We start from the raw sequence: 24,576 nt of genomic DNA, 5'->3' as shown, positions 1-24,576 counted from the left end.
GCTCAAAGGTAAATCATGATTAATTTCATTTGAAGCAACACTGGTGAAGATATTTTAAGTAACAACAATAAAATCAGCATCTACCCAATACACATGTAGAGAGTGTTAGCTTACCTATTGATTTTTGTCTTCTCACTGTACCTCGAGGAACACCCAGAAATGGGCCTTGAAGGCTCCCCGGTACTGTTGGTGGCATCACAGCAATCCCTTGTCTTTCATATATTGACTATAAAAACAAAACACAGTATATATGTCATTTGCAAGTTTTCTTGGAGCAGCATGGTTGGCACCATTTCTTTGGTTGAACTTTTAGCATGCTAGTAACAGGTATATTTCTGTTCACATCATTTAGGGTGGATTGCATTGTTAAATTCTATGCTAGTGGTTCTTGCACTGGGCCAGATATAATCGACACAGTAGATAACCATGTAATTTGCCCAAGATGCATGGCCTGGATGGAAGAGTACATGGGAACCTGCAGAGGGCAGTAGCAGCCATTCAACACAAAATAATGTAGTAAGTCACTTTGAAATTCACATAAAATGATTGATTGCAATATGGAAAAATATAAGTGGTACACTGTTGAATCTCATAAGACATTCAAGATATTTTATCTGTCAAATTATAGGGAAACTGGAACTGTTTTCCCATGAGCACCCCCCCCCCCGGAGATTTTTACATGAGAAATACCAAGTGAATTAAGGCAGTCATTAATATGAATAATTGCTTACAAAATTGCAAACAATAAAAATAGTTTTTCAAAGGAACCTTTTTATTATTAGTAGGAGATGAGGGTTGTACTTAGCCAGACACATATGGTGCAAGCCAAGCCCCAGAGATGCTGCAAGGATCTCTGGAATTTGTCTCAGATTCAGATGGGGGCTATGTAGATCTGGGAGGTGATGGTGGGCATAAGCCAGGTCTGTTGCCCTCTCCTTAACCACAGACCATAGCAGTGCTGCCAGTGCTTTGGTTGTTTGAGCAGAGAGCAAAATGATATGGTATAAAGCTGTTTCCTATTCCTGCCTCTGTACATCTCCTTGCCCCTTGATACACAAGTGACATTTGGCATTAATATACCATAAAGTATATAAAGACAAAGATGCTTCCAGTGTGGCATAGTGATTAGAGTGTCAGACCAGGATCAGGGAGAAAATCCCTACTCTTCCAGAGAAGTAACAACCGCTCAGCCTAACCTACTTCACAGGGTTGTTGTGAGGATAAAATGGAGGAGAGAAGAACAATATATGCCCCTTTGGGTGCACATTGGGGAGAAAGGTGGGGTATAGGTACATTAAATACATTTTTAAAAATGGATCTAGGATAGGCTTAGCAGTGAAAAAATGGGCAGTAAAAGTGGGAGAGGGACGTGTGGGGATGGGGAAAATGACAGCAATGTCACTTATGGCACAAACCCAGAGGTTTGCATCAGCACGACACTCTAGCATTCTCCCAATCTTCTATGGTTTTACATCCCAGAGTGTCGTGTCAATGTGATAAACCTGGATAGGATGTTATTTATTTAAGCTATTCATATGCTGCTTTGTCAGCTTGATAGCTGCTCAAGATGGCTTACACTCAGTGTAATGCCACACAGCCATAATTATGAAATAATTTTAAACAACACAAGAGATTAAGAAGTTTGCAATAATAAAATCATAATTTAATACCATGGTAGGAATTTATTTTATAAGGCCTTCTGGAATATAATGTGTCATGCTTCAGATGACCCGTAATGAGGAGACCAGATACATTTCATGGGGTAAGGAATTCTGAAGATTTTGGGACAGTGTCTATAGATCAAAATCAGACATCTACATTCAGCTCTGGTAGCAAAATATCTTGGCAGCTGTTCTGATTCTGTGGATTTATTTAGATGTTACCACATTATTTAGATATAACATGGGTATTAACATCCTCTTATTTTTTGTTTAAACAATATAAAATTATATAATTTATTTATGGCATGCAGTCTGTTTTTTGTCGTGCCTGAATATTCCACCAATTTTTCTACTGTTTTCTGTTAAATGTTATTTTGTAACTTTTCCTTAATAAACTATAAAAGAAAAAGTAGCAAGAGGAAATTCATGCCCATCCTGATGCGACAAAATGCCTACTGTGTCCTATACCTGCTGCAGCCTCCAAACAGTCTTTCAGAGCAGACTGAAATGGAATGCATTATGTAACCAAAATCTATTATCACAAATAATTTTTTATGGATTATACCTACTTTGGGAGCTCAGACTATAAGTAGCACAAAACCTAATGTGGAGAAAATCTGTCACTACTTAGAAGGCAGAATTGCATGTTGGAATGAACTTCAACCAGTTCTTTGAGTTTCCAGAAATATGGAAGGGCTTTTCAAGGAAAGTATACTTTCTACAAAAAGAATAAGGGTAAGTTGTTTTATTCTTTAAAAAAGCATAGTTTGTTGTTATGCCTGCTGTGAAAACTAACACTGTTGTGTAAGATAATATGGAGATACAATGATCATAGGATATTAATGACCCATTTTCCAACACAACATTTAATACCTAGAAATAATTTAAAATGATATGACTGAAGTTTATACTGTGATCATTGGAGGAGATCACTAGCACTTTATTAGTTTGAAATTAGAAATCTCTAGTCCAAATGGTTTGTTGATGCATATGGCACTTTAAGAGGTGTTTTCCTTGTTAGTATGAATTTTGAAATCGGATTAATTGTATTAGTTAATATAGGAGTGCAAGTTATGTTGTTGTGAGTAAAAAACCAAATACTACTTTGACTTGTTTATAACACTTGTATTTATTGTTGACATCAAAAGGAACACATTGTAAGTTTCAGACCCATGGCTTCCAAACAAACTGCATTCCATCATTGGTTTGTTCCTTGAGGGCCAGTGCTGGTTGGATCTAATCCATTTGGGGTTTGCAGCACCAGCTTGAGGGGAGAGGGCAAGGGCGGAGAACAGAAAGCACAGAGACTATGATTGGAGTTAAAAAGCTCACAACTTTTATTGCTTATAGCTTACAAGAGTTTTGGCACCACGTGGGGCACAAATTTCAGATCAGCTAACCCGCCTGCCAGCCAATGACCCCTTCACCCCCTCAGACCGCCAACTGAGGGGGGGCACCATGAGATGGCAGAAAGTGGGACCCACCTGGGTGTATGCCTCTGTGTGGTTCCTTTGTCACCTGGGAGCAAGCATGCCCCAACAGCCCCCCAAACTGGGGTTGTCACTGGCCAGCACTGTCCCCAGGATCCTATAAGGGGATCCTTTGCTATGGAGAAACAGAGCACACAGGCTGTGTTTTCCCCCAATAGATCCGTGCCCAATTCCAGACTGCCACAAGAGCCCCCAAATGGCTCTTACCAAAGCTCCTAAAGCTGCAAGCCATCCTGAATGTCCTGTAACCAAATATCCTGTCCCCAATTGGACAGTTGCACCCCCTTCGGATGGTACAAAGCCTCCAGCTGGAAGGAGATGTCTGGGTGGAAGAAAATGTGACCTCTTGTCACTTTCACAAAATGTGCAACAGCCTTAGATGTCCACCACCTGGCCAAGTCCACTTTCTTGCGTGAAGCAGCACCCTGCCATGAGTGTCTCTTGAGTAAGCTCAACCAAAGTAACTGCCTCGCCAAAAAATGCTGCTGCACCAATCCCAAGTCTTCAATGATAGCATGCAATACGTCCAAGCCAGGCTGGGGGCCCAAATCATTCTCCCCAGCTGAATCATCAAGGTGTTCAGCAGCCCCAAGTCCTGCACACATTGGAGCACTGTGGGAAGGCATTTTATTGCATCCCTTGCACACTGATCCATCCCACCATGATAGCCCCATGAAGTCCAAGATGCTGGCTCCATCCTGAGCTGAGGCAAGAGCACATGGTGGAGAGCTGAAGCTAGAAGGTAAGGGTTTGTTGTCTTTCTGCCTTTTGCCTTTCCTAGCTACTGTGTGAGAAGCTGAGGGGGAGTGGGTTCTGTGTAGCTTGTTAGAGAGTGGTTCTGGTTAAGTTCTGTGTGAGGCTGTTGGGGGCTGAGTGAATTGCTGTTGTTTGCTGCTGGTTGCTGTTGCTCTTGGTTACAAGCCCCGCCCCCTAGTGTCCTGGGGCCCTGCTGGGCTAGGCAGGAAGGCACCTTTTGAAACAAAAGGCTCCTCCTCGCCAGAGGTGCGAGCCTTTGGCGAGAGCTAAAGGGCTCTTGCCCTGTGGCTCTTAGCCTGGGGATCTGCCTGGGGGACCTGAAACTCTGCTAGTATACTGGTTCTGCTAGTACTCTAGTATATTTGGAAGGCAATCATGTCTACTGAAGCCCCCTTCGCAGTCACCTGCATGGAGTGTGCCATGTTTGTTTTCCTCCCAGAAGAGAAGACAGAGTTCACTTGCCAGAAGTGTAAGCTGGTCAGAGTTTTGGAAGAAAAGGTTCAGAGCCTGGAGGAGAGGATCACCACCCTTCAGGAGATCAAGGAGGGAGAGGATTTTATTGACAACAGCCTGGGGGCTCCGCACAGCCAAGAAGAGGAAAGTCAAGGAGGAGGAGAAAGAGTCGATCTCCCTTCTGAGCCTCCTCTCAGATCTACAGTACAAACCCGAAGGCGTAAACGAAGAAGATGCTCTGGTCCACTTGAGCTCAAGAATCGCTTTGAAGTGCTAGAGATGGTGACAGAGGTGACAGTGGAAGGAGAACCGCAAAGATCTGGAAGAGGGAGTGCGGAAGACATGGGGCCACATGGAAGTGGAAAAAAACGGAAGGTGGTAGTCGTCGGGGACTCCTTGCTCAGGGGTATGGAATGCCACGTCTCTGGGCCAGATACCCTATTCCGAGAGATGTGTTGCTTGTCGGGAGCCAGAATTCAGGATATTACCGACTGGCTGCCAAAACTCATCAAGCCTGCTGATAAGTACCCGTTTGTGCTGATTCATGTGGGAACGAATGACACGGCTTCGAATACTGTTGCAAGAATTAAAGAGGATTATGAAGCCCTTGGAAGGCAGTTGAAGACATTGGGGGCTCAGGTGGTATTCTCTTCTATCCTTCCAGTCACAGGAAGAGGAGCACGCAGGGAGCGGACCATACTTGAGGTGAATCGCTGGCTGAGATGGTGGTGCCGGCAGGAGCGCTTTGGGTTCTGGGACCATGGGATAGGTTTTCTTAGAGAAGGCCTTCTAGCACATGATGAGCTTCACCTCTCAAGGGCAGGGAAGAAAACGTTTGGAACGAACCTGGAGAACTTCATCAGGAGAGCTGTAAACTGATGCCGCAAGCGGCAGAGGACGATCCACATGGCGACTCCAATGATGAAGTGAACACAGTGGGGACCCACCTGGGTAGGAAAGGTCAAACAAAGGTACAAGGCTACAAGTGTCTATATACCAATGCCCAAAGTATGGGCAATAAGAAAGAAGAGCTTGAGCTTCTATTGCAAACAGAGGGCTATGATATAGTAGGAATTACTGAGACTTGGTGGGATGTTTCCCATGACTGGAATGTGCTAGTGGATGGGTATGAGTTGTTCAAGAAAAACCGGAAGAGTAGAAGAGGAGGTGGAGTGGTGTTGTATGTGAGGAGAGGGCTTGATTGTCAAGAAGTTATGGAGAATGGGGCGGACAGCCCGGTGGAAAGTATATGGGTAGAAATAAGGGGAGGAAGGACAAAGGGTATTATTGTTGGAGTCTGCTACAGACCACCTGACCAGCGAGAAGAAATGGATGCTGCCCTCTTTGAACAGATTGGCAGAGTATCCAGCCATCAGAACCTTGTAATTAAGGGTGACTTCAACTTCCCTGATGTGTGCTGGGAGACAGGCTCAGCAAAGCATCATGAATCACGCAATTTCCTGACCTGCCTGGCCGATAACTTCCTTTTCTAAAAGGTGGAGGAAGCTACAAGGGGCTCGGCCATACTAGACTTGATATTAACCAACAGGGAAGAATTGGTAGATGAGATGAAGGTGGTGGGGACCTTAGGGGGAAGTGACCATGTCCTTCTTGAATTCCAGTTGCTGTGGGGAGCCAAGGAAGTTCATAGCCAGATTCGTAGGTTAGATTTTCATAGGGCCAACTTCAATGAACTCAGAGGCTTGATGAGAGTCATTCCGTGCGGGAGTGTGCTGGAAGGGAAAGGAGCGAGTGAAGGGTGGGCCATTCTCAAACACGAGCTGTTGCAAGCTCAAGCCCTCACTATCCCAGCAAGACGGAAACATGGTAAGGGCTCCAAGAAACCGATGTGGATGCACAGAGAGCTCCAGAATAAGCTAAAGGAGAAAAAGGAAATGTTCAGGAAATGGAGAGAAGGACAGACCTCTAAAGAGGAGTATATGAGGGTTACTAGGTACTGCAGATCAGCCATCAGAGATGCCAAAGCTCAGTACGAGCTGGGTCTGGCCAGGAGGGCTCGCTACAATAAGAAAAACTTCTACAGATATGTGACAAGCAAACGCAAGGTAAAAGAGGCAATTAGACCGCTGTTGGGAGTAGATGGAGAAACTCTGATGCAGGACAGAGAAAAAGCAGACAGGCTTAATGACTTTTTTGCCTCTGTTTTCTCCCTGAAGAACTCAGGCACATCTAGAGATAGTAGAAAATGTGGCAGGACACCTGAGTGGCTAATTGACATTGACAGAGAGGTAGTGGAGAGGCATCTGGCTGCACTGGATGAATACAAATCCCCTGGGCCGGATGGGGTGCACCCAAGAGTGCTGAAAGAACTTTCCAGAGAACTTGCAGAACCCCTGTCCATCATCTTCAAGGCCTCCTGGAGGACTGGGGATGTGCCACAAGATTGGAGAAGAGCGAATGTTATCCCAATCTTTAAGAAAGGGAGGAAGGATGACCCGGGAAACTACACGCTGGTCAGTCTGACTTCTGTGGCTGGGAAGATATTAGAACAGATTTTTTTTTAAACTATTTATTTTTCATTTTACAATTTACAATATTCATAAATACATATAACAATAATACAAGAAACAAACCTTGGAACGGTCAATAACAATAACAAAGCCAATGTAATAGACTACAAAAACAGTGCAAGGGGGAACAGTGAGGAGATATTCTCATAATATAGCTAAGAAGCTAAAAGTATTGATGTCAGCATTAGGCAGTTGATTAGTATTGTATAAGTAATTCAAAAAGGGCAACTATTGCGTAAAGAATGATGACTGATACTGTGGTTTATCAATAGAATGAAGGTGGTCTGCTATTTTTTCCATAATAAAAATATCCCATACTTTCTGAACCCACTGTTGTAGCTTCGGAAGCTTGTCTGATTTCCAGTGTGCTGCTAGAAGTATTTTTGCAGCAGCAAGTAACATAAATATTAAATTTTTCCGCACCTTTGGTATGACAGGGTCTTCCCAAAGACCCAGCAAAATTGATTCTGGAGTCATGAGCAGTTCATAATCTGTAATCTCCTTAATTTTCCTTGAAATTAAGTCCCAGAATGATTGGATCTTGGGGCAAGACCACCACAAATGGATATAGTCACCAATTTGACCACACTTTTTCCAACAGAGCGGTGTTAAATTGGGATTAATTTGGTGTAGTAATTGAGGAGTCATGTACCATCTCGACAACAATTTAAAAGAAGACATTTTGATATTGATTGCGTTCGAATTTAGAGGCTTGCCAGACCATATTGTGGACCATTGCTCCTCTGTTAAGGGGGTACTGCAGTCCGTATTCCATTTCAATTGGTACCTTAATGAGGATTGATCATTCTGTGAGTTTAAATTAGAATAGATGCTAGCTATGAGGCCTTTACGATGAGGTTCTATTTTTTTTAATAAACGTTCAAAATCAGAACAGATTTTAAAGGGATCAATCTGTAAGCATCTGAAGGACCACTCAGTGATCTGGGAAAGTCAGCATGGTTTTGTTCCTAACAGATCTTGCCAGACCAACCTGGTTTCCTTCTTTGATCGAGTGACCAGCTTACTGGATCGGGGGAACTCTGTTGACGTGATTTATCTGGATTTCAGTAAAGCTTTTGATAAGGTCCCCCATGACATTCTGATGGGCAAACTGGAAGACTGTGGAGTAGACTATAAGACAGTTCGGTGGATAGGGAACTGGTTGGAAGACCGCACTCAAAGAGTGGTGGTCAACGGCATTTCATCAGATTGGAGGGAGGTGTCCAGTGGGGTGCTGCAGGGCTAGGTTTTGGGCCCGATACTTTTCAATATTTTTATCAATGATCTGGATGAAGGAGTGGAAGGGCTGCTCATTAAATTTGCTGATGATACCAAATTGGGAGCGGTAGCAAACACCCAAGAAGATAGAATTAAAAGTCAACAAGACCTGAATACTCTGGAGAAGTGGGCAGCTGTGAATAGGATGCAATTCAACAAAGACAAGTGCACAGTATTACATCTGGGCCACAAAAATGGGAAGCACAAATACTGGATGGGGGATACACTACTGGGCAGTAGTATATGTGAAAGGGATCTTGGGGTAAGAATGGACTGTAAACTGAATATGAGCAGTCAGTGTGATGCGGTGGCAAAAAAGGTTAATTCAATCCATCGAAATCACAGGAGGTCATAGCCCCTCTCTATACTGCCTTGGTCAGGCCACACCTGGAGTATTGTGTGCAGTTCTGGAGACCTCACTTCAAAAAGGATGTGGACAAAATCGAGAGGGTGCAGAGGAGAGCAACGAGAATGATCAGGGGTCTGGAGACTGAGCCCTACGAGGAAAGGCTGAGGGCCTTGGGAATGTTTAGTTTGGAGAAGAGGAGGTTGAGGGGGGACATGATTGCTCTCTTTAAATATTTGAAAGGCTGTCATTTGGAGGAGGGCAAAGAGTTGTTCCAGTTGGCAGCAGAGGGTAGGACGCGAAGCAATGGGCTAAAACTACATGCACAAAGGTACCGGCTGGATATTAGGAAAACCTTTTTCACAGTCAGAGTAGTTCAAAAGTGGAATCAGCTGCCTAGGGAGGTGGTGAGCTCCCCTTCACTGGCAGTTTTCAAGAAGAGGCTGGATGAATACTTGTCAGAGATGCTTTAGGCTGATCCTGCACTGGGCAGGGGGTTGGACTAGATGGTCTGTATGGCCCCTTCCAACTCTATGATTTTATGACTCTGCTGCATGTTGACCAGCCCAATGGATGATGCTATGCCTGCAGATTCACACTGTCCACTGCCACCCTGTGGGAACTACAAACAAGAGGGGGTGAGTGAGATCGGGATGTATATAGGTCTTGTGCATGCCCGACTTCCATCTGCCTACTGACTGGATCTAAGAAGGGGGAAGGCCCAGGTCTGAGGCAACCATAACCACTCAGATCCTGAAGGAGTGGGATCTGAACCTGAAGGAGTGAGTGCTGAACTCGCTGGCAGGGAAGCTCGCTGCTGTCAAGGAGGAACTGAAGAAACTGAAAAACTAGAATTGGGCGAGGAGAGAACCGTTGGCATGGACCAGTAAGGGTCTGTCACCAGCCAGGCAGGCCTGGAGGTAGGCCCATAGTATCCACACTGGGCAAAGCAATGCCTTGGTGGGCCCCAAGGAAAAGTGCATACCTTACCCTGTCTGGTCAATCTTGGACTGGTGTAGATGAATGTAGGCCCGCTGACCCCAGACAGCCATGTCCCTGTGTTGCAAGGCATATCCGGATGTGTTATGCCAAGAACCTGCCACCAACTTCCCAAAGGCCTATTCCTCCAGCCATCTCTGAGCACATCACCACCCCTGTTAGTAGACGCCAAGGCCCATGCTGCCAGCCACTTCAGAGTGCACTTGTAGCTTGGCCCCCAGATCCCAGCCCTCCTGCCAGAGCAAAACCCCACTGTAGCTCTCCAAAAATGTGAGCCAGATCTGGAGATTGTCCCAGGTGCCCTTAGAAACTCAAACATAGTGGGGATGCAGAGGCTCCAGCTGTGGACCTTGTGAGGTGGGGTAGAAGGCCTGTCCTGCAGCCACTACCCAGCAGGCAAAGTTGAGGTGCTCGATTAAAGATTGGATTTCCCTGAGTATAGCCTTGGGACAAGACAGCGTGCACTGCAGGAGCTCCCCGAGGGCTAGAAGCTTGTCTGCAGGAAGGCAGGAACACTCGCCTTGAAGTGCCCGATTACAGACCCTTTTGAAATTACAAATGTTGAGGTGCCCGATTAAAGCATGGATTTCCCTTGACGAAGCCATGCCCAAGGGTTGCTCCATAGCTTGCACAACTGTCAAGGCCTTCAGCAACTTCTTGAAGTGGGTAGCTAAGGGCCAGATAGGGTGCCCTGCCCTCACATCACACACTACATGGATGACTTTCTGATAGTGGGCCCAGCAGGTGGCATGCCTGTGCTGATCATTTGGCTTCCTTCAAGGCTCTAGTTATGCAACTGGGTGTTCCACTTGCCCAGTAAAAGATGGAGGGCCCAGCCACCCACCTCATATACCTATAAATAGATCTTGACTCCGTGGCAGAGTGTTCCTGCCTTCCTCCAACAAGCTTCTGGCCTTCAGGGAGCTCCAGCAGTGCACTCTGTCCTGTCCCAAGGCTATACTCAGGGAAATCCATTCTTTAATCAGGCACCTCAACATTTGTCAGGTAGGCAGGCTGTACAACTTGTCAACTTGAGCAGGCTGTACAACTTGTCAGATCCTGTGAGGCAGGGATGCTCATGGCCAAGTGTGATGTGTAGTCAGCCTTCCACCTGCTACCAGTCTACTCTGATGATTTTTCTCTCTTGGGCTTCAAATTCAATAGAGCCTAGCACCTTGAACCTGATTCGGTACTCCACTGGCAGCCAATGCAGCTGGCGTAGCACCGGTGTAATATGCTCCCACACCAGTGCTCCAGCAATGACCTGCACTGCTGCATTCTGTACCAGCTGTAACCGCCGTATCAGTCCCATGGGAAGCCCAGCGTAGAGCGCGTTACAGTAATCCAATCTAGAGGTGACCATTGCTTGGACCACTGTAGTCAAGTCACGGGGAGACAAATAAGGGGCAAGCTGCCTGGCCTGCCGAAGATAATAAAAGGAAGACCTGGCAACTGCAGTGATCTGGTCCTCCATCTTCAGGGAGGAATCCAGAATCACCCCCAGGCTCCTAACTGTCGGGGCCAGTGTAAGTGCTGCCCCATCAAGTGTAGGAAGCCGGGGTCCCAAAGCCATCTCCCCACGACCCACATACAGGACCTCCGTCTTCGTGGGATTCAATTTCAGCCGACTTTGTCTCAACCAACCAGCCACAGCCTCAAAAGCACACTCCAGGGCATCAGGGGCCGATCCAGCCCGCCCGTCCAACAACAGATAAAGCTGGGTGTCATCCGCATATTGGTGACACCCAAGCCCGAAACTCCGCACCAGCCAGGCGAGGGGGCGCATATAGGTATTAAATAATAATGGAGAGAGTATCGCTCCCTGTGGCACACCACATACCAGTGGCCTACGAGATGACACTCTCTCCCCAAGCGCCACCCTCTGTCCCTGATCATGGAGAAGGGAGACCAGCCACTGCAGTGCTGTCCCCTGAATCCCCACATCGGCAAGGCGGTGGGTCAAAAGCTCATGATCGACCGTATCAAATGCTGCTGACAGATCCAGCAAAATCAGCAGTGCTGATCCGCCCTGATCCAGATGTCTGCGGAGATCGTCTGTGAGGGTGACCAGCATGTCCTGGGCGGAAACCAGACTGGAAGGGGTCTAGGGCCGAGGTCTCCTTCAGGAAATTCTGCAGTTGCTTCTCTGCCGCCCGCTCAATCACCCTCCCCAAAAATGGAAGGTTGGAAACCGGTCGGTAATTGAGCAGGTCAGCAGGATCTAATGATGATTTCTTCAGAAGAGGCTGTACCACAGCTTCCTTCAGCGCCTTGGGAAAAACCCCAGAGCTCAAGGACAGGTTTATAATCGCCTCCAAGGAATCCCAAAGCCCGTCAACACTGGCTTTCACCAGCCATGACAGGCACGGGTCCAAGGGGCACGTGGTAGGCCGTACCACCTGCAGAATCCTGTCCACCTCTTCCCCAAAAAGAGGGCTGAAATGATCTAATATGGGTCCCGAAGATGGCCAAGGGGCCTCTAGTTCATTATGAGACACCCGTTTGCGGAATGCCTCATTATAGTCAATAGGTGCATGGTCCCTGACAAGCGCCTGTACACACAGTATATTCACTAGGTGGTTGGAAAGGTGCCAGCCCGTCCCTAGGTAGGCCACCTGCACAACCCCCATAAAGACAGTATAGCCCTCCAACTAATTAGTGAAGGTGCGACCCACCTCCTCCCTCTATAGTCCCTTCTTATTCCATTCAGAGGAGGGTATGTTACACTCATCCTCTGCAAGCTGGATTGGCGTGGCTGCCCTTGCTCACCTGTGGGAGAGCTGCCCCTGCTGGAGGTTGCTGGCATTGGATCCTGAGCTGAGAGCTAGCCCCAGCTGACCCCTTGGATGGCACGGCCAACATCAGGTCTCCCTGGATTGTGCAGCTGGGAAAGTGCCTATACTCTGAGGAGGGAAGGCTGCAAGGCCAGAGCATCTGATGCTTTCCCCTGCTCTCTCACCATAAAGAGGGACTATACCCTGGCCCTTGGGCCCTGCTGTGAGCCCATTAAACTAAGGGGAAGTTGCTGCCATAGGGCCATGATGCCATGTTTCTTTGTGCTTCGCAGTTACGCTTCCACAAATCCTTTATTTTGATACTGAGGAGCCGCCTGCCAGAGTTGATGTGATTGGATCTGACTGACCTCCATAGTCAGCTCTGATCTTTGAACTCCAAAACCAAAAAGCTCAGAGAGAGCATTGTAGAGCTCTTCCCAGGTTTCAAAATTAAGAGCAAAATGTTCTCATAAAGGCCTTTATCTTAGCATCAGATTGTTTGCCACAGTGGACCTGCTGTCAAGTGGAGATACCTGCTGGAACTGTAACTAGCACTTATTTTGATGCTCTCTGCCTCTGAGTATCTGGTGTTCTTCAAAAGTTACTGTGACCTGAGTAGACCATGCATACCACATTACCATGATCCTTTGTGTTTGGCCCTCCATCTGTCTTGACTTGACACTCAGCCATAATGTTGTTTCATGCCATACCAAATACGTGATAAAGCACTAGCAGAAAAATGTCGGCAGGTGCTGCCATGCTGTCAACATGACAGCAGAACCAGTATCATTCACAGCAGCCAGGCAATGGGTTCAGCCAGTGTGGAAACACCACAGAACAGAACCGAGCAGTATCCATCCACAAGCACAAAGCATTCCGTTGCTTCAGTTTGCTCCTGAGCTAATTTGCAACAGTGTCCCTTGCTTCATTTTGGTTTTAGGGGGACTCATTTCTGTGCTTCAGTTTGCTTCAGTTGGGCTAAGTTGCACAGTGTCCTTTGCTTCAGTTTGCTTTGGGTGGAATGGATGAGATTTTTTGATGTGGTGCTGGTCCCCTTCCTTCACTTTGGTTCTGGAGGGATTCCATTCCTGTGCTTAAGCTTGGTTCTGTTGAGCTTTCTCTCGGATGAGCTCAGCTTGCATTTGGGAGTGTGCCTTGGCCATGGCGACCTTGCTCCAGTGTGTTTCTGCAATGGGAGACAGCTTTGACTTTTTCCCCATAGGAAACAATAGAGTGGCTAGGGGCGCCTAGTTCAGGGGCTCACAGAATTGGCTCCTGGGTCCAAACTTCCTGAAACTTGGGGCGTGATAAGAGGACAGTAAGTAGTAGGTCCCTGAAAATTTGTTGGAGTTCTCATGAAAAATGCCACCTCCAGCCCCCCTGGATAGTCCCTAGATACTTTTCCTCATAGGGAATAATGGAGAGTGGGTGTGGACACCTTCTTTGTGGACCCATAAAATTGGCCCTCAGGATCCAATCTTCATGAAACTTGGGAGGTCTTTAGAGGACAGTTAGGAGTAGATTCCCTCCAAATTTGGTGAAGTTTGGTTGAAAAATGATCCCTCCAGCCCATGGGATAGCTCTATACAAAACAATGGCCAAATTTTTTGGAAATATCCGAATGGAATTGGAGAATCAATTTGCATTTGGGGGGATTCCAGATTATTTCTAAGGGTCGGTAAAAAAAAAATCTGGATTTACTAAAAAAAATTTTGGTACACACCCCTAGTCAACAGTTTTAATTAGGACCCAGAAAAGATGAAGAAGCATATCCTGGTGCTTCTTGACCCATAGTTGGCTAGTTGTGGTGGCATCTAAGTAAAGGACAGCAACAGAAGGGAACTAAATGTGCAACCTGGTCCACACATGCCTGGGTCCTCCTTGGGGTGGCTCGCTTTGAACAACTGTTTATTATTTCTAATTTTCACCCAAACCTGCATAACATGAGCCTTTGCAGCAGCTGGGGACTGGGAGATTGAAGGAGACCCCTCCCTCCTCAAACCTGTGTATGCACACCCATAGGGATGTTGGTTGATTGCTGGTATTTCATTGCATTGTGCATAAAAGTGCACAGAAAGGGACTGGCAAGGCAATGCTGTCAGTGCTGTGCCGTCTGCTGCTCACCTTCCCAGTGCAAAGCAAGCCTGTTGCAAATTGATCCCTATGCGGATGAGCCACACAATAGCAAAGTCAATGCCATTGCCTGGCACAAAATGCACTCATGCACAATGTGCAGATTCTGCTTCCCACCAATGGAGCTATGCTATGGTTGTTGTGGGTTTTCCGGGCTGTATTGCCGTGGTCTTGGCATTGTAGTTCCTGACGTTTCGCCAGCAGCTGTGGCTGGCATCTTCAGAGGTGTAGCACCAAAAGACAGAGATCTCTCAGTGTCACAGTGTGGAAAAGATGTTGGCAGGTCATTTGTATCTACTCAGGAGGGGTGGGGTTGAGCTGAGTCATCCTGTAAGAGTTTCCCAGGGTGTGGAATGCTAATGGCGGGAGGCTTCACTGTATCCTGAGGAGGTTCTTTTGCATATGGATTGGTGCTTGATGTGCTAATCTTCTCTGCAGGGCTATTGTCGAGTATAGAGTGTTTTGTTAGCCTGGTGTTTTTCAGAACCGGAAACCATGCTCTGTTCATTCTTAAGGTTTCTTCTTTCCTGTTGAAGTTTTGCTTATGCTTGTGAATTTCAATGGCTTCCCTGTGCAGTCTGACAAAGTAGTTGGAAGTGTTGTCCAGTATTTTGGTGTCCTGGAATAAGATACTGTGCCCTGTTTGAGTTAGGCTATGTTCAGCCACTGCTGATTTTTCAGGTTGTCCAAGTCTGCAGTGTCTTTCGTGTTCTTTTATTCTTGTCTGGATGCTACGCTTTGTGGTCCCGATGTAAACTTGTCCACAGCTGCAGGGTATACGGTATACTCCTGCAGAGGTGAGGGGGTCTCTACTGTCTTTTGCTGATCGTAGCATCTGTTGTATTTTTCGGGTGGGTCTGAATACTGCTTGAAGGTTATGCTTTTTCATAAGCTTTCCCATCTGATCAGTAATTCCTTTGATATATGGCAAAAACACTTTTCCTGTAGGAGACTGTTTTTCCTTGGTTGTTTGATTCATCCTGGGTTTGATTGCTCTTCGGATTTCATTTCTGGAGTAGCCATTTGCCTGAAGTGTGTGGTTTAGATGATTGATTTCCTCATTGAGAAAGTGCGGCTCACATATCCGTCTTGTGCGATCCACTAATGTTTTCATTATGCCTCTTTTCTGTCGGGGGTAGTGATTGGAGTTTTTGTGTAAGTACCGATCAGTGTGAGTTGGTTTCCTGTAGACCTTGTGACCTAACTGAAAGTTTGCTTTGCGGATGACCAAGGTATCCAGAAATGGGAGTTTTCCCTCGATTTCTTTCTCCATTGTGAATTGTATGTTCCGGTGGATGTTGTTGAGATGATTCAAAAACCCCATCAATTCTTCCTCCCCATGGCTCCAAATGATAAATGTATCATCCACAGTAGAGACCCCCTCACCTCTGCAGGAGTATACCGTATACCCTGCAGCTGTGGACAAGTTTACATCGGGACCACAAAGCGTAGCATCCAGACAAGAATAAAAGAACACGAAAGACACTGCAGACTTGGACAACCTGAAAAATCAGCAGTGGCTGAACATAGCCTAACTCAAACAGGGCACAGTATCTTATTCCAGGACACCAAAATACTGGACAACACTTCCAACTACTTTGTCAGACTGCACAGGGAAGCCATTGAAATTCACAAGCATAAGCAAAACTTCAACAGGAAAGAAGAAACCTTAAGAATGAACAGAGCATGGTTTCCGGTTCTGAAAAACACCAGGCTAACAAAACACTCTATACTCGACAATAGCCCTGCAGAGAAGATTAGCACATCAAGCACCAATCCATATGCAAAAGAACCTCCTCAGGATACAGTGAAGCCTCCCGCCATTAACATTCCACACCCTGCGAAACTCTTACAGGATGACTCAGCTCAACCCCACCCCTCCTGAGTAGATACAAATGACCTGCCAACATCTTTTCCACACTGTGACACTGAGAGATCTCTGTCTTTTGGTGCTACACCTCTGAAGATGCCAGCCACAGCTGCTGGCGAAACGTCAGGAACTACAATGCCAAGACCACGGCAATACAGCCCGGAAAACCCACAACAACCATCGTTCTCCGGCCGTGAAAGCCTTCGACAATACATCGAGCTATGCTATGCTAGGGCTTCCGATTGGTTTATTGCCATTAAGAAAAACAGTTACAGATGCTGCCTCCTTTCACTGCTGGCCCTGCCTGTGCTGCCACTGCATGGCAAGAACTGAACCAAAACACACACACTTTGGGGTGAGGAAGGTGTTGTTATAGCTTTGTCTCCTGAATTTGTTTCACTGTTCCAGAAGTGACTTTAATGAACTGAAACTGCAATTTCCAGGTGTATTTCCATCACATTTTACATTTGTTTTACATACCCCTAGTGGTCAGATAAAGCTTTGAATGTTTACTAATGTTTACAATACTCTTATTGTGCTAGAATAGAGGGTTGAACTGTTATTGTACTGGATATTTACTTATTGTATTTATTGTACATGTACTTATTGTACTTGCACTGGAGTAGAATTGTTTGCTTAAAAGATCAAAGGAATAAACTGCTAGACGTGTTGATTGGGCAGAACAGGGACAGAAGTAGTAAGCTTTTTTTGTCAATAGAAGCTGATAAAAGACATTCTAGGAATAACTACAATAGAGTAAGTCATAAATCCAGGATTATTTCAGAAGAAGTATAGGAAACTGGAACTTATCAAATAAACCTACCAATACCAAGTCTTTCTTTAAATCAGTTTTAATTGTCTTGCCCATATCAACTCCTTAGTCATATTTAAATACTGAATAAGAACCTTATAAAATATGGGACTGGGTGAGTTAAGATGTGAACAAGTAAACTTGGTTGTCATTGGTAAATCATTCCTGTCTTCTTACAAGGCTGCAGTATCAACCATTCTGAAAAACAATGAAGAAGGCCATGAAAATATCTTCAAGGTCCCACAATGAAAGTTGTAATGCACTCCCCTCACCTCACTGTCCTTCTAAGAATAGACAAAACTGATAAAGAATGGTTCTGTAAGTATCTCTTGCAAAAAAGAAGGGAGCTCTGACTCTTGAAAGCTTATACCCTGAAAATCTTGTTGGTCTCTTAGGTGCCACTGATCCAAATCCTGCTGTATCTCCTGCAAGTAACTTAAAAATTGTAGACTCCTGAAATGTGTGCTATGTGTGCTGTGAAGTCGCTTCTGACATTTGGCAACTGTATGTATTAATGACTGCCAATCTTTAACAGCCTTGTTCAGATCTTTCTGTGGCTTCTTTTATTGAATCAAGCCATTTCATATTGGGTGGTCTTCTTTTTCCACTGCCTTCAACTTTTCCTAGCATTGTTGTCTTTTCAAGTGAGTCAAAGCAGCCCTTGCCACTTTTCGTGTGAGAACATTTTGCATGCCCCCTTCCTCTTCTGAAGTTAACAACAGTCTCTAACGGGAAGGGTGCCTCCTTCCCCCACACTTTAGTCCATGCATGCCTTGCACAACAATCACCTTTGAAGACTACCATCCCGGTGGACCATTTAATGTATGGATCATGGTCCCATAGCCAACGACTTCCCAGTACTGAGGGGTATTTGGCTACATCACTGACTATATATGTTCGATTCTCCCAATGGTCTCCCATTCCCGTAGCCGTAGGTTCTGTTTGATGTTGTGTGGGTTGCATACTGGACCCATCCATTTGTTCAAATACTATAGGGTCTTTGAGTTCAGTTACTTCTAAGCCCAGTCCATTTATTAGCGCTGGCGAGATTAAATCCCGTGAACATCCAGAGTCTATCAGCGCTTGCATCCGCACACGAGTCCCCCTTTTTGAGTTTAGTAAAGTCACTGGCATAAACAGTATGGCCCCTCTTTCCCTCACCTTCGGTGGTTCCTCTTTATTTTGGATCTGCTGGCAGGGACTTCTTATGGCAGGTCTTCCTCGTTTCCCGACGGTGGGATGAAATCCTCCTCCACCTCTGTGTGGGTTCTTCCGTATACCCTGGGCCTTCATCGGCATCCAAGCCAGCCTCTGGTTTTCCACGTTTTAGACCCTGGGTTCATCCCAGCAGTTTAGGGGTCCTGGTGGGTTCAGGTAGGAATTTGCTTTGTCCCCCCGTGCCCATTTTTTGGGGCATTGCGCTGCGAAATGACCCATGCCCCCACAAGTCAGACACAATCCTTGTGCTTTTCTTCCAAGTACTGAGACAGGGTTTTTTTAATTCAGTGGGCTGCAGCTCCTATTTGCGGTGGTAGGTTTCTTTGCCCCTCCTTGTTGTTGCATTCTAACAAGCTGCCCTACGTGGGTTCTATTTTCAACCTCACAGGCTAATCGAATCCATCCTAACAATGTTTGTGGATCATCTTGCATTAATACATGATCTAGTAGATTAGCATTTAGACTGTTTCGAAAGAGTTCAATTTTTACTCCCTCATGATAGTTTGGTATTTTGGTGGCTAAGTGCCTAAATTTGGCCGCGTATTCCCTGGTGGTCCTGGACCCCTGCTTGATGGTTCTGAGCTGGGTTTTGGCTCTTTCCCCCTCTAATGGGTCATCAAACTGGGCTTTGAGTGCATTTGCAAAAGTGTTTAAGTCCATTAGCTCAGGGGCTCCCAGGTTGTATAGGGTTACGTACCACTTGGCTGCCGCTCCTACCAGTCAAGATCTCAGGTGGTTTACTCAACTGTATTCCGATGGAAACAAATGTCCCCAATCCCAGAAAAATTCCATGGCTTGTACTATAAAAAATCCCAGGTTTTTGGGGTTTCCATCAAACATGGCTTCCAATCTGCACCAACTTTGCGGCAACCCCGCTGCAAGAGCTCCTGTTCCTTGTTGCCCCCCGCCTGTTGAATCGGGGCTGCTCCCATGGGGGGGGGGTTGCAAATGTCCTTGTGCCATGTGAGGTATCTGGTAGGCTCCATTTGCGCCCCAGTTTATCGGAGCAACTTGCGGAACCCCTCCATATTGCGGTTGCAGAATTTGTGCAAAATCCCTTGGAGCAGCGTGCGGACTCCCTCCACATTGTGGCTGAAGAACTTGTGCCTGGGTTCCTTGTGCTCCCTGCTGGATACTCCCTGGGGGACTCCCCCTTGGGCATGTCCATATTGTACTCCTGCCCCCGTTGGGACAAAACTAGGGGTTCTTTGTGGGTGGCCTGGTTGGAGCATCCCACTGGTTGCAACCAATGCTCCTGTGTTTGCTTGAGCTTGCATGGTTAGGGTCCTTGACACTCTCATCCCCATTGTAGTGCCAGGCGCTCCTGCGCCTCCCACAATTGGAGTTATGGTCATGAGGTGTAGGGCCCCGCTTGGGTCCATTCCCTCTCCCCAAGAGAGTGTGTTGGGGACTATTGCTACAGCGTATGGTGGAACCAATCCTGCCATCATTGTAGCTATAGGAAACTGTACCGGGGGGGGAATTACTTGAGTTCCCATGAAATGTTCTGGAGTTACGAAAATTGCCCCCCATTCCATACTTCCTTGTTCTAGTTGCAGAGCTCTCCCCTGCTCCTCTGGCAGTAGTTGTGTACTATATCCCACTGGCAAGTTCATCATGTTGTTCATTAGCTGGGCGGTTTGCTCTGTCCTCCTTGCCATTTGGGCCTCGAGGATTTGGTACCTTTCTTCCACCTCTCTTGGTTGCAGCATCTGGCCCCCAAATGGGACTGATGGCCCGGCCGCACTCCAAACCAGGGGATAGGTACCCTCATTGCCCATATAATCCTGGGAACTTTGCCAGTTGCCAGGGGTTAATCCATGGCCCCCCTGTATTTGTACATCCTCCAACAACAACTGTGTTGTCACCGCTTGAAGCATAGGTAGCTGCAGCGTCTGGTCCCATTCCTGGTTGTGTGGCCCAGCCACAGCTCCCATTTGTACATCCCCCAACACCAATTGTGTTGTCGCCTCCCGTGGCATAGGTAGCTGTGTCTGGCCCCATTCCTGGTTGCTTGGCCCAGCCGCAGCTCCCGTTCCCCACCAATTTGGTGGGTCACTTATAAATCCACCGCACTCTGCAGCAATCCTCGGGGTTAATCCAAGGTCCCCTGTTACTTGTAAATCCACTGGGGCTAGGGTACGTTGAGCATCCGCTGCGCTCCTCATCCAACCCTGGTTAAGTCCTGTTAACGCCAACAGGTCATATCTCATCACCTGGAGCTGTTCACTGAGGTAATCCAGATGATCCTCTTCTTTCAACTCCACCCCATCCACTGGCTCGGGAGAGTCCCAGGCGAGGAACAAGCTCCCCTGACAAATGTTTTTCCATCGCTGGTAATCCCTTCACGATTCTGGGTCTCGGTCTGGAGGGAGATCTGGAGGGGGCTCCAAACCTCATGGTACATAACTCTCCTTCTCCAAGGGGAGGCTTACATACTGTCCCAGTTCATTATCCCACCAAAATTCTGCTGCGTTTGTGGCTGTATTTTCCACTCCCCTCTCTGGAGTGGTCTGGGATGTTTCAATGGAAAGGTCTCCCATGGGCTCGATCCTCTGCTCATTCTCCGGGATGGAGGTTAAATGCGAAGCCCTGGAGCTGTCAGGTGCTCCCGTCTCACTCAGGCAGGAACCAAGCAGTGCTCCTCTCCACCTCTCCTTTTTCTCCCAGTTCTGAGGTGCCCATTGTCTGGGAGTTGGTAAGGTAGTCCATGTAAGATGGGTGACCCCTCTCCTAGGGATTGCCCCCAGTTCTATAGGAGTTCTTCCAGCAGCTGCACCTGATCCCAGATGCAGGGCTGGGTAGGAATTAGGGTCGCATGGCCCTGTTAATCCTGGGCCTGGCTCAAACGGCTGGAACCCAGTAGCCATTCTCCAGAGGTCACAGGTACAGAAGAAAAAGATGATTCTGGTCAAAATGTCAGGCTCTGCATGAGATCCCTTGGATCATTATAGCAAGACACAGGTCCTTGGTTAAATGACTTTTCCATATTCAGGTCCAAAGGTCTACTTAGGAGTAAGGTAAGCACCTAAGTAGGTCAAGTAGACGTTTGACCAGAATGGCAACATGGGAAAAATACATCTCTTTTCTACCCTGCTTGTCTTCCCCCTCCTAATTCCCAAACAATCCCTTGCCGCTTTTCCAGTGTGAGGACATTTTGCATATTTGTGCTATCATGCTGCGCCACTAAGAAGAAAGATGCATCGTAGTCTGAGGGAAAGTCCAAGTCGTAATTGTTGAGTTCAACAGATAGCCACCTGTGAAAGCCTGAGAAACCATTAGAATACTAGCAACAGGGAAATGAGTTACACCAGGATTATGGTTACAATAACTGGCATTAGAACATAAGCATCAGAATTAACATTGGCATGAATGAATGGGTACAGTCATACCTGACCCTCATGATGTGGCTGAAGTACAATAGCTTCAATTTTGTCATTTGAGCTTCTAGGGAGAATTCAGGCTTCTAGGGAGAATTCAGGCTTAATTTGATCTAGAAAAAGTTAGGTCCTCTTGGTGAAAAGTCCCATCAAGCCACAGACAACTTAGGGCAACCCTTTGAGGTTTTCAAGGCAAGAGAGGAACAGAAGTAATTTGCCATTGCCTGCCTCTGCATAGTGACCCTGGATTCCCTTGGTGGTCTCTCACCTGGGGACAATTCTGCTTAGCAGTCAAGATATGATGAGATCAGGCTAGCCTATACCATCTTACCTGGTTGGAAAAACACATTTGTGTGGATATGTACAGGTATCTTACAAAGTATGTGAATGCTCATTTTACAAAACAGTCCTCTTCTGCTCACCTGGTGTCAGAAAGTGTTGGGAAAGGAGGGAGGCAGGCAGAGTGATTATGTTATTTCCACTGCAACCTGTTGCTTCTGCTCACCTGGTGTCGGAAAGTGTCGGGAAAGGAGGGAGGCAGGCAGAGTGATTATGTTATTTCCACTGCAACCTGTTGCTTCTGGGTCATGATGGAAATGACACAACCACGGGAAGACATGGGCATGCATACATGGGAGAGTACCTGTTGCCCCTGTGCCCCCTGCCCCACCCATTTTGACTTGGGTCTGGCAACCCTGTTGGGAATCTATGGAAAGGTGGCATAGAAATGTTACAAACAAACAAACAAACAAACAAACAAACAAACAAACAAACAAACAAACAAACAAACAAACAAACAAACAAACAAACAAACAAACAAACAAACAAACAAACAAATGTTGGGTCACTTCCCAGATGAGCAGAAATGAGCGGAGAGCCTAAGCCAGCTGCTCTTTTAGCTGAGAGGTTGCAGAATAAGGGGTTTCTTCCTTACACTGAGGGTCTAAGTACAAAACAAAACATAGAACCTCACGGAAACCGAAATTAAGGTCCTGGACAAGGGGTTGGGGTTTGTCCCCACCCCACAGTACAATAGCTTCAGAACAAGGGTGGACCTCTTTAAGCTCATCAGGCTAATAAAATTAAGGAAACTGTTTGGTGATCAGCAGGTTTCCAAGAGGATGGGGGGTATTATATACCTGTCAACGTTTATCCCTAAAGTAAATGATAACCTCATTGAAACTTTCGAACGTCTGGTGGGCTTGGATATTGAGAAACTGGAACAACAACAGAAAAAACCTTGACAGAACTTAACTTTGTCAGAACGTAAGGCATTGGCATCTTTGGATGGGGATAGTTCCATAATATTAAAACCAGCGGACAAAGGTGGTAGAGTAGTGATTCTTAACACTGCAGACTACCTTAAGGAAGTGGAGTCTCAATTGAACAATGTGGAGAATTATAGTCCCATTGATAAGGATCCCCTAGCTGATATACAAAGGGTGATAAAGGTTGTGCTAGAGGAAGCACTATTAGCAGGAGAAATAGATGATAGCTCCTTTAAGGCTTTGATAAAAAAACTCTCCACGAACTCCAGTGTTTTACACACTTCCCAAAATACATAAAAAGAAGTACCCACCACCAGGACGCCCCATTGTGTCAGGTACCAATTCAGTTTTGGAACCTCTATCCTTTTTTTATAGATTATGCCTTGCAGCCTATTGTGCAGGGCACTGACACATATATTAAGGACACTACCTCTCTGATTAAATCTACTGAACAGTTATGGATTCCGTCCTGGGCTTGTCTAATGACAATGGATGTAGAAGCACTTTATACTTCAATTTCACACGAGGGAGCCAGGATGGTAATAGAAAATGTTCTCCATTCCAGACCCGTCAATAGTCCCCCAACCCATTTACTGTTGCAACTTGTTGACATTGTGCTAGAAAGGAATTATTTCCGATTTGTGGACACGTTTTACTACCAACGTAAAGGGGTTGCCATGGGGTGCCCGGCAGCACCCAGTATTGAAAATCTTTATATGGCGGACCTGGAAATGAAATCATATAGGAACACAGACATGAATCCTTTCCATCACAAAATTATATATTTCAAGCAGTACATTGATGATCTGGTCCTGGTCCTGACAGGGAGTGAACATGTTGAAGGGTTGGTGAATTGGATGAACTCCGTGGACAATAACATTAAGTTCACTTGGCAGATGCATTTGCAATGCATAAATTTTTTGGATGTGGTCATTTATAAGAAATCTCAGAATAGCTTGGGGGTAAGACCCTTTAGAAAGACAGCAGATAGGTGGTCTTATTTACATCACACCTCTTTTCATAAAACCAATCTACAACATAACATTCCTTATGGACAATGTTTGAGGATTAAGTGAAACTCCACTGGTGCTAGAGATTTTAATAGAGAAATGTGGAGAAAGCGAGAGGCGATCATTAGTAGGGGCTACCCACCCAGGGTGGGGGAACAAGCCAGGTTACGTACCATGGGGGTGTCTAGGGACTCCCTTTTGACTCCCACCATTAGGGAGACCTCTAAGAATATTATATGGTCTTTGGAATATTCTGCCTTGGCTCCCTGTATAGTGAATATCATTAAACGAAATTGGCATGTGGTAAGTAGCATTACTGGATGTGAAAACTCACCAGTAGTTGGCTTCAGGAGGACTAAAAACATAAAAGATATTGTAACACACTCTGATTTCAGGAGAGGGTGTCCACCAAGGTTAGCACCGGTTGGGCACTTCCCCTGTGGCCACTGCAATGTATGCCCTCTATCAGTGAGCATTGACACGGTTAAACATCCGGTGACCAAAAAGAACCTGTATACAAGGGATTTCTCCACAGGTATAACACCATTTGTGATCTATGTTATTGTATGTCCATGTGGGTTACTGTATGTAGGTAGTA

The 24,576-nt window shown here is 46.2% G+C and overlaps 1 protein-coding gene across 3 annotated transcripts in view; it reads right to left on the bottom strand.

The window, feature by feature from the left end:
* Positions 1-24,576, bottom strand: part of SHANK2 (SH3 and multiple ankyrin repeat domains 2) — an 829,172-nt gene that overhangs the window by 46,102 nt on the left and 758,494 nt on the right. For all 3 annotated transcript variants that reach the window (XM_054971067.1, XM_054971065.1, XM_054971068.1), the window contains one exon: positions 115-226. In XM_054971067.1, the coding sequence (XP_054827042.1) occupies positions 115-226 (112 nt within the window). The remainder of the gene's footprint in view (positions 1-114; positions 227-24,576) is intronic.

Source organism: Eublepharis macularius, chromosome 2 (assembly GCF_028583425.1).
Source record: "Eublepharis macularius isolate TG4126 chromosome 2, MPM_Emac_v1.0, whole genome shotgun sequence".
In the NCBI taxonomy this organism is placed as follows: Eukaryota; Metazoa; Chordata; class Lepidosauria; order Squamata; family Eublepharidae; genus Eublepharis; species Eublepharis macularius.
This window is presented reverse-complemented; position numbering and strand designations above follow the sequence as displayed.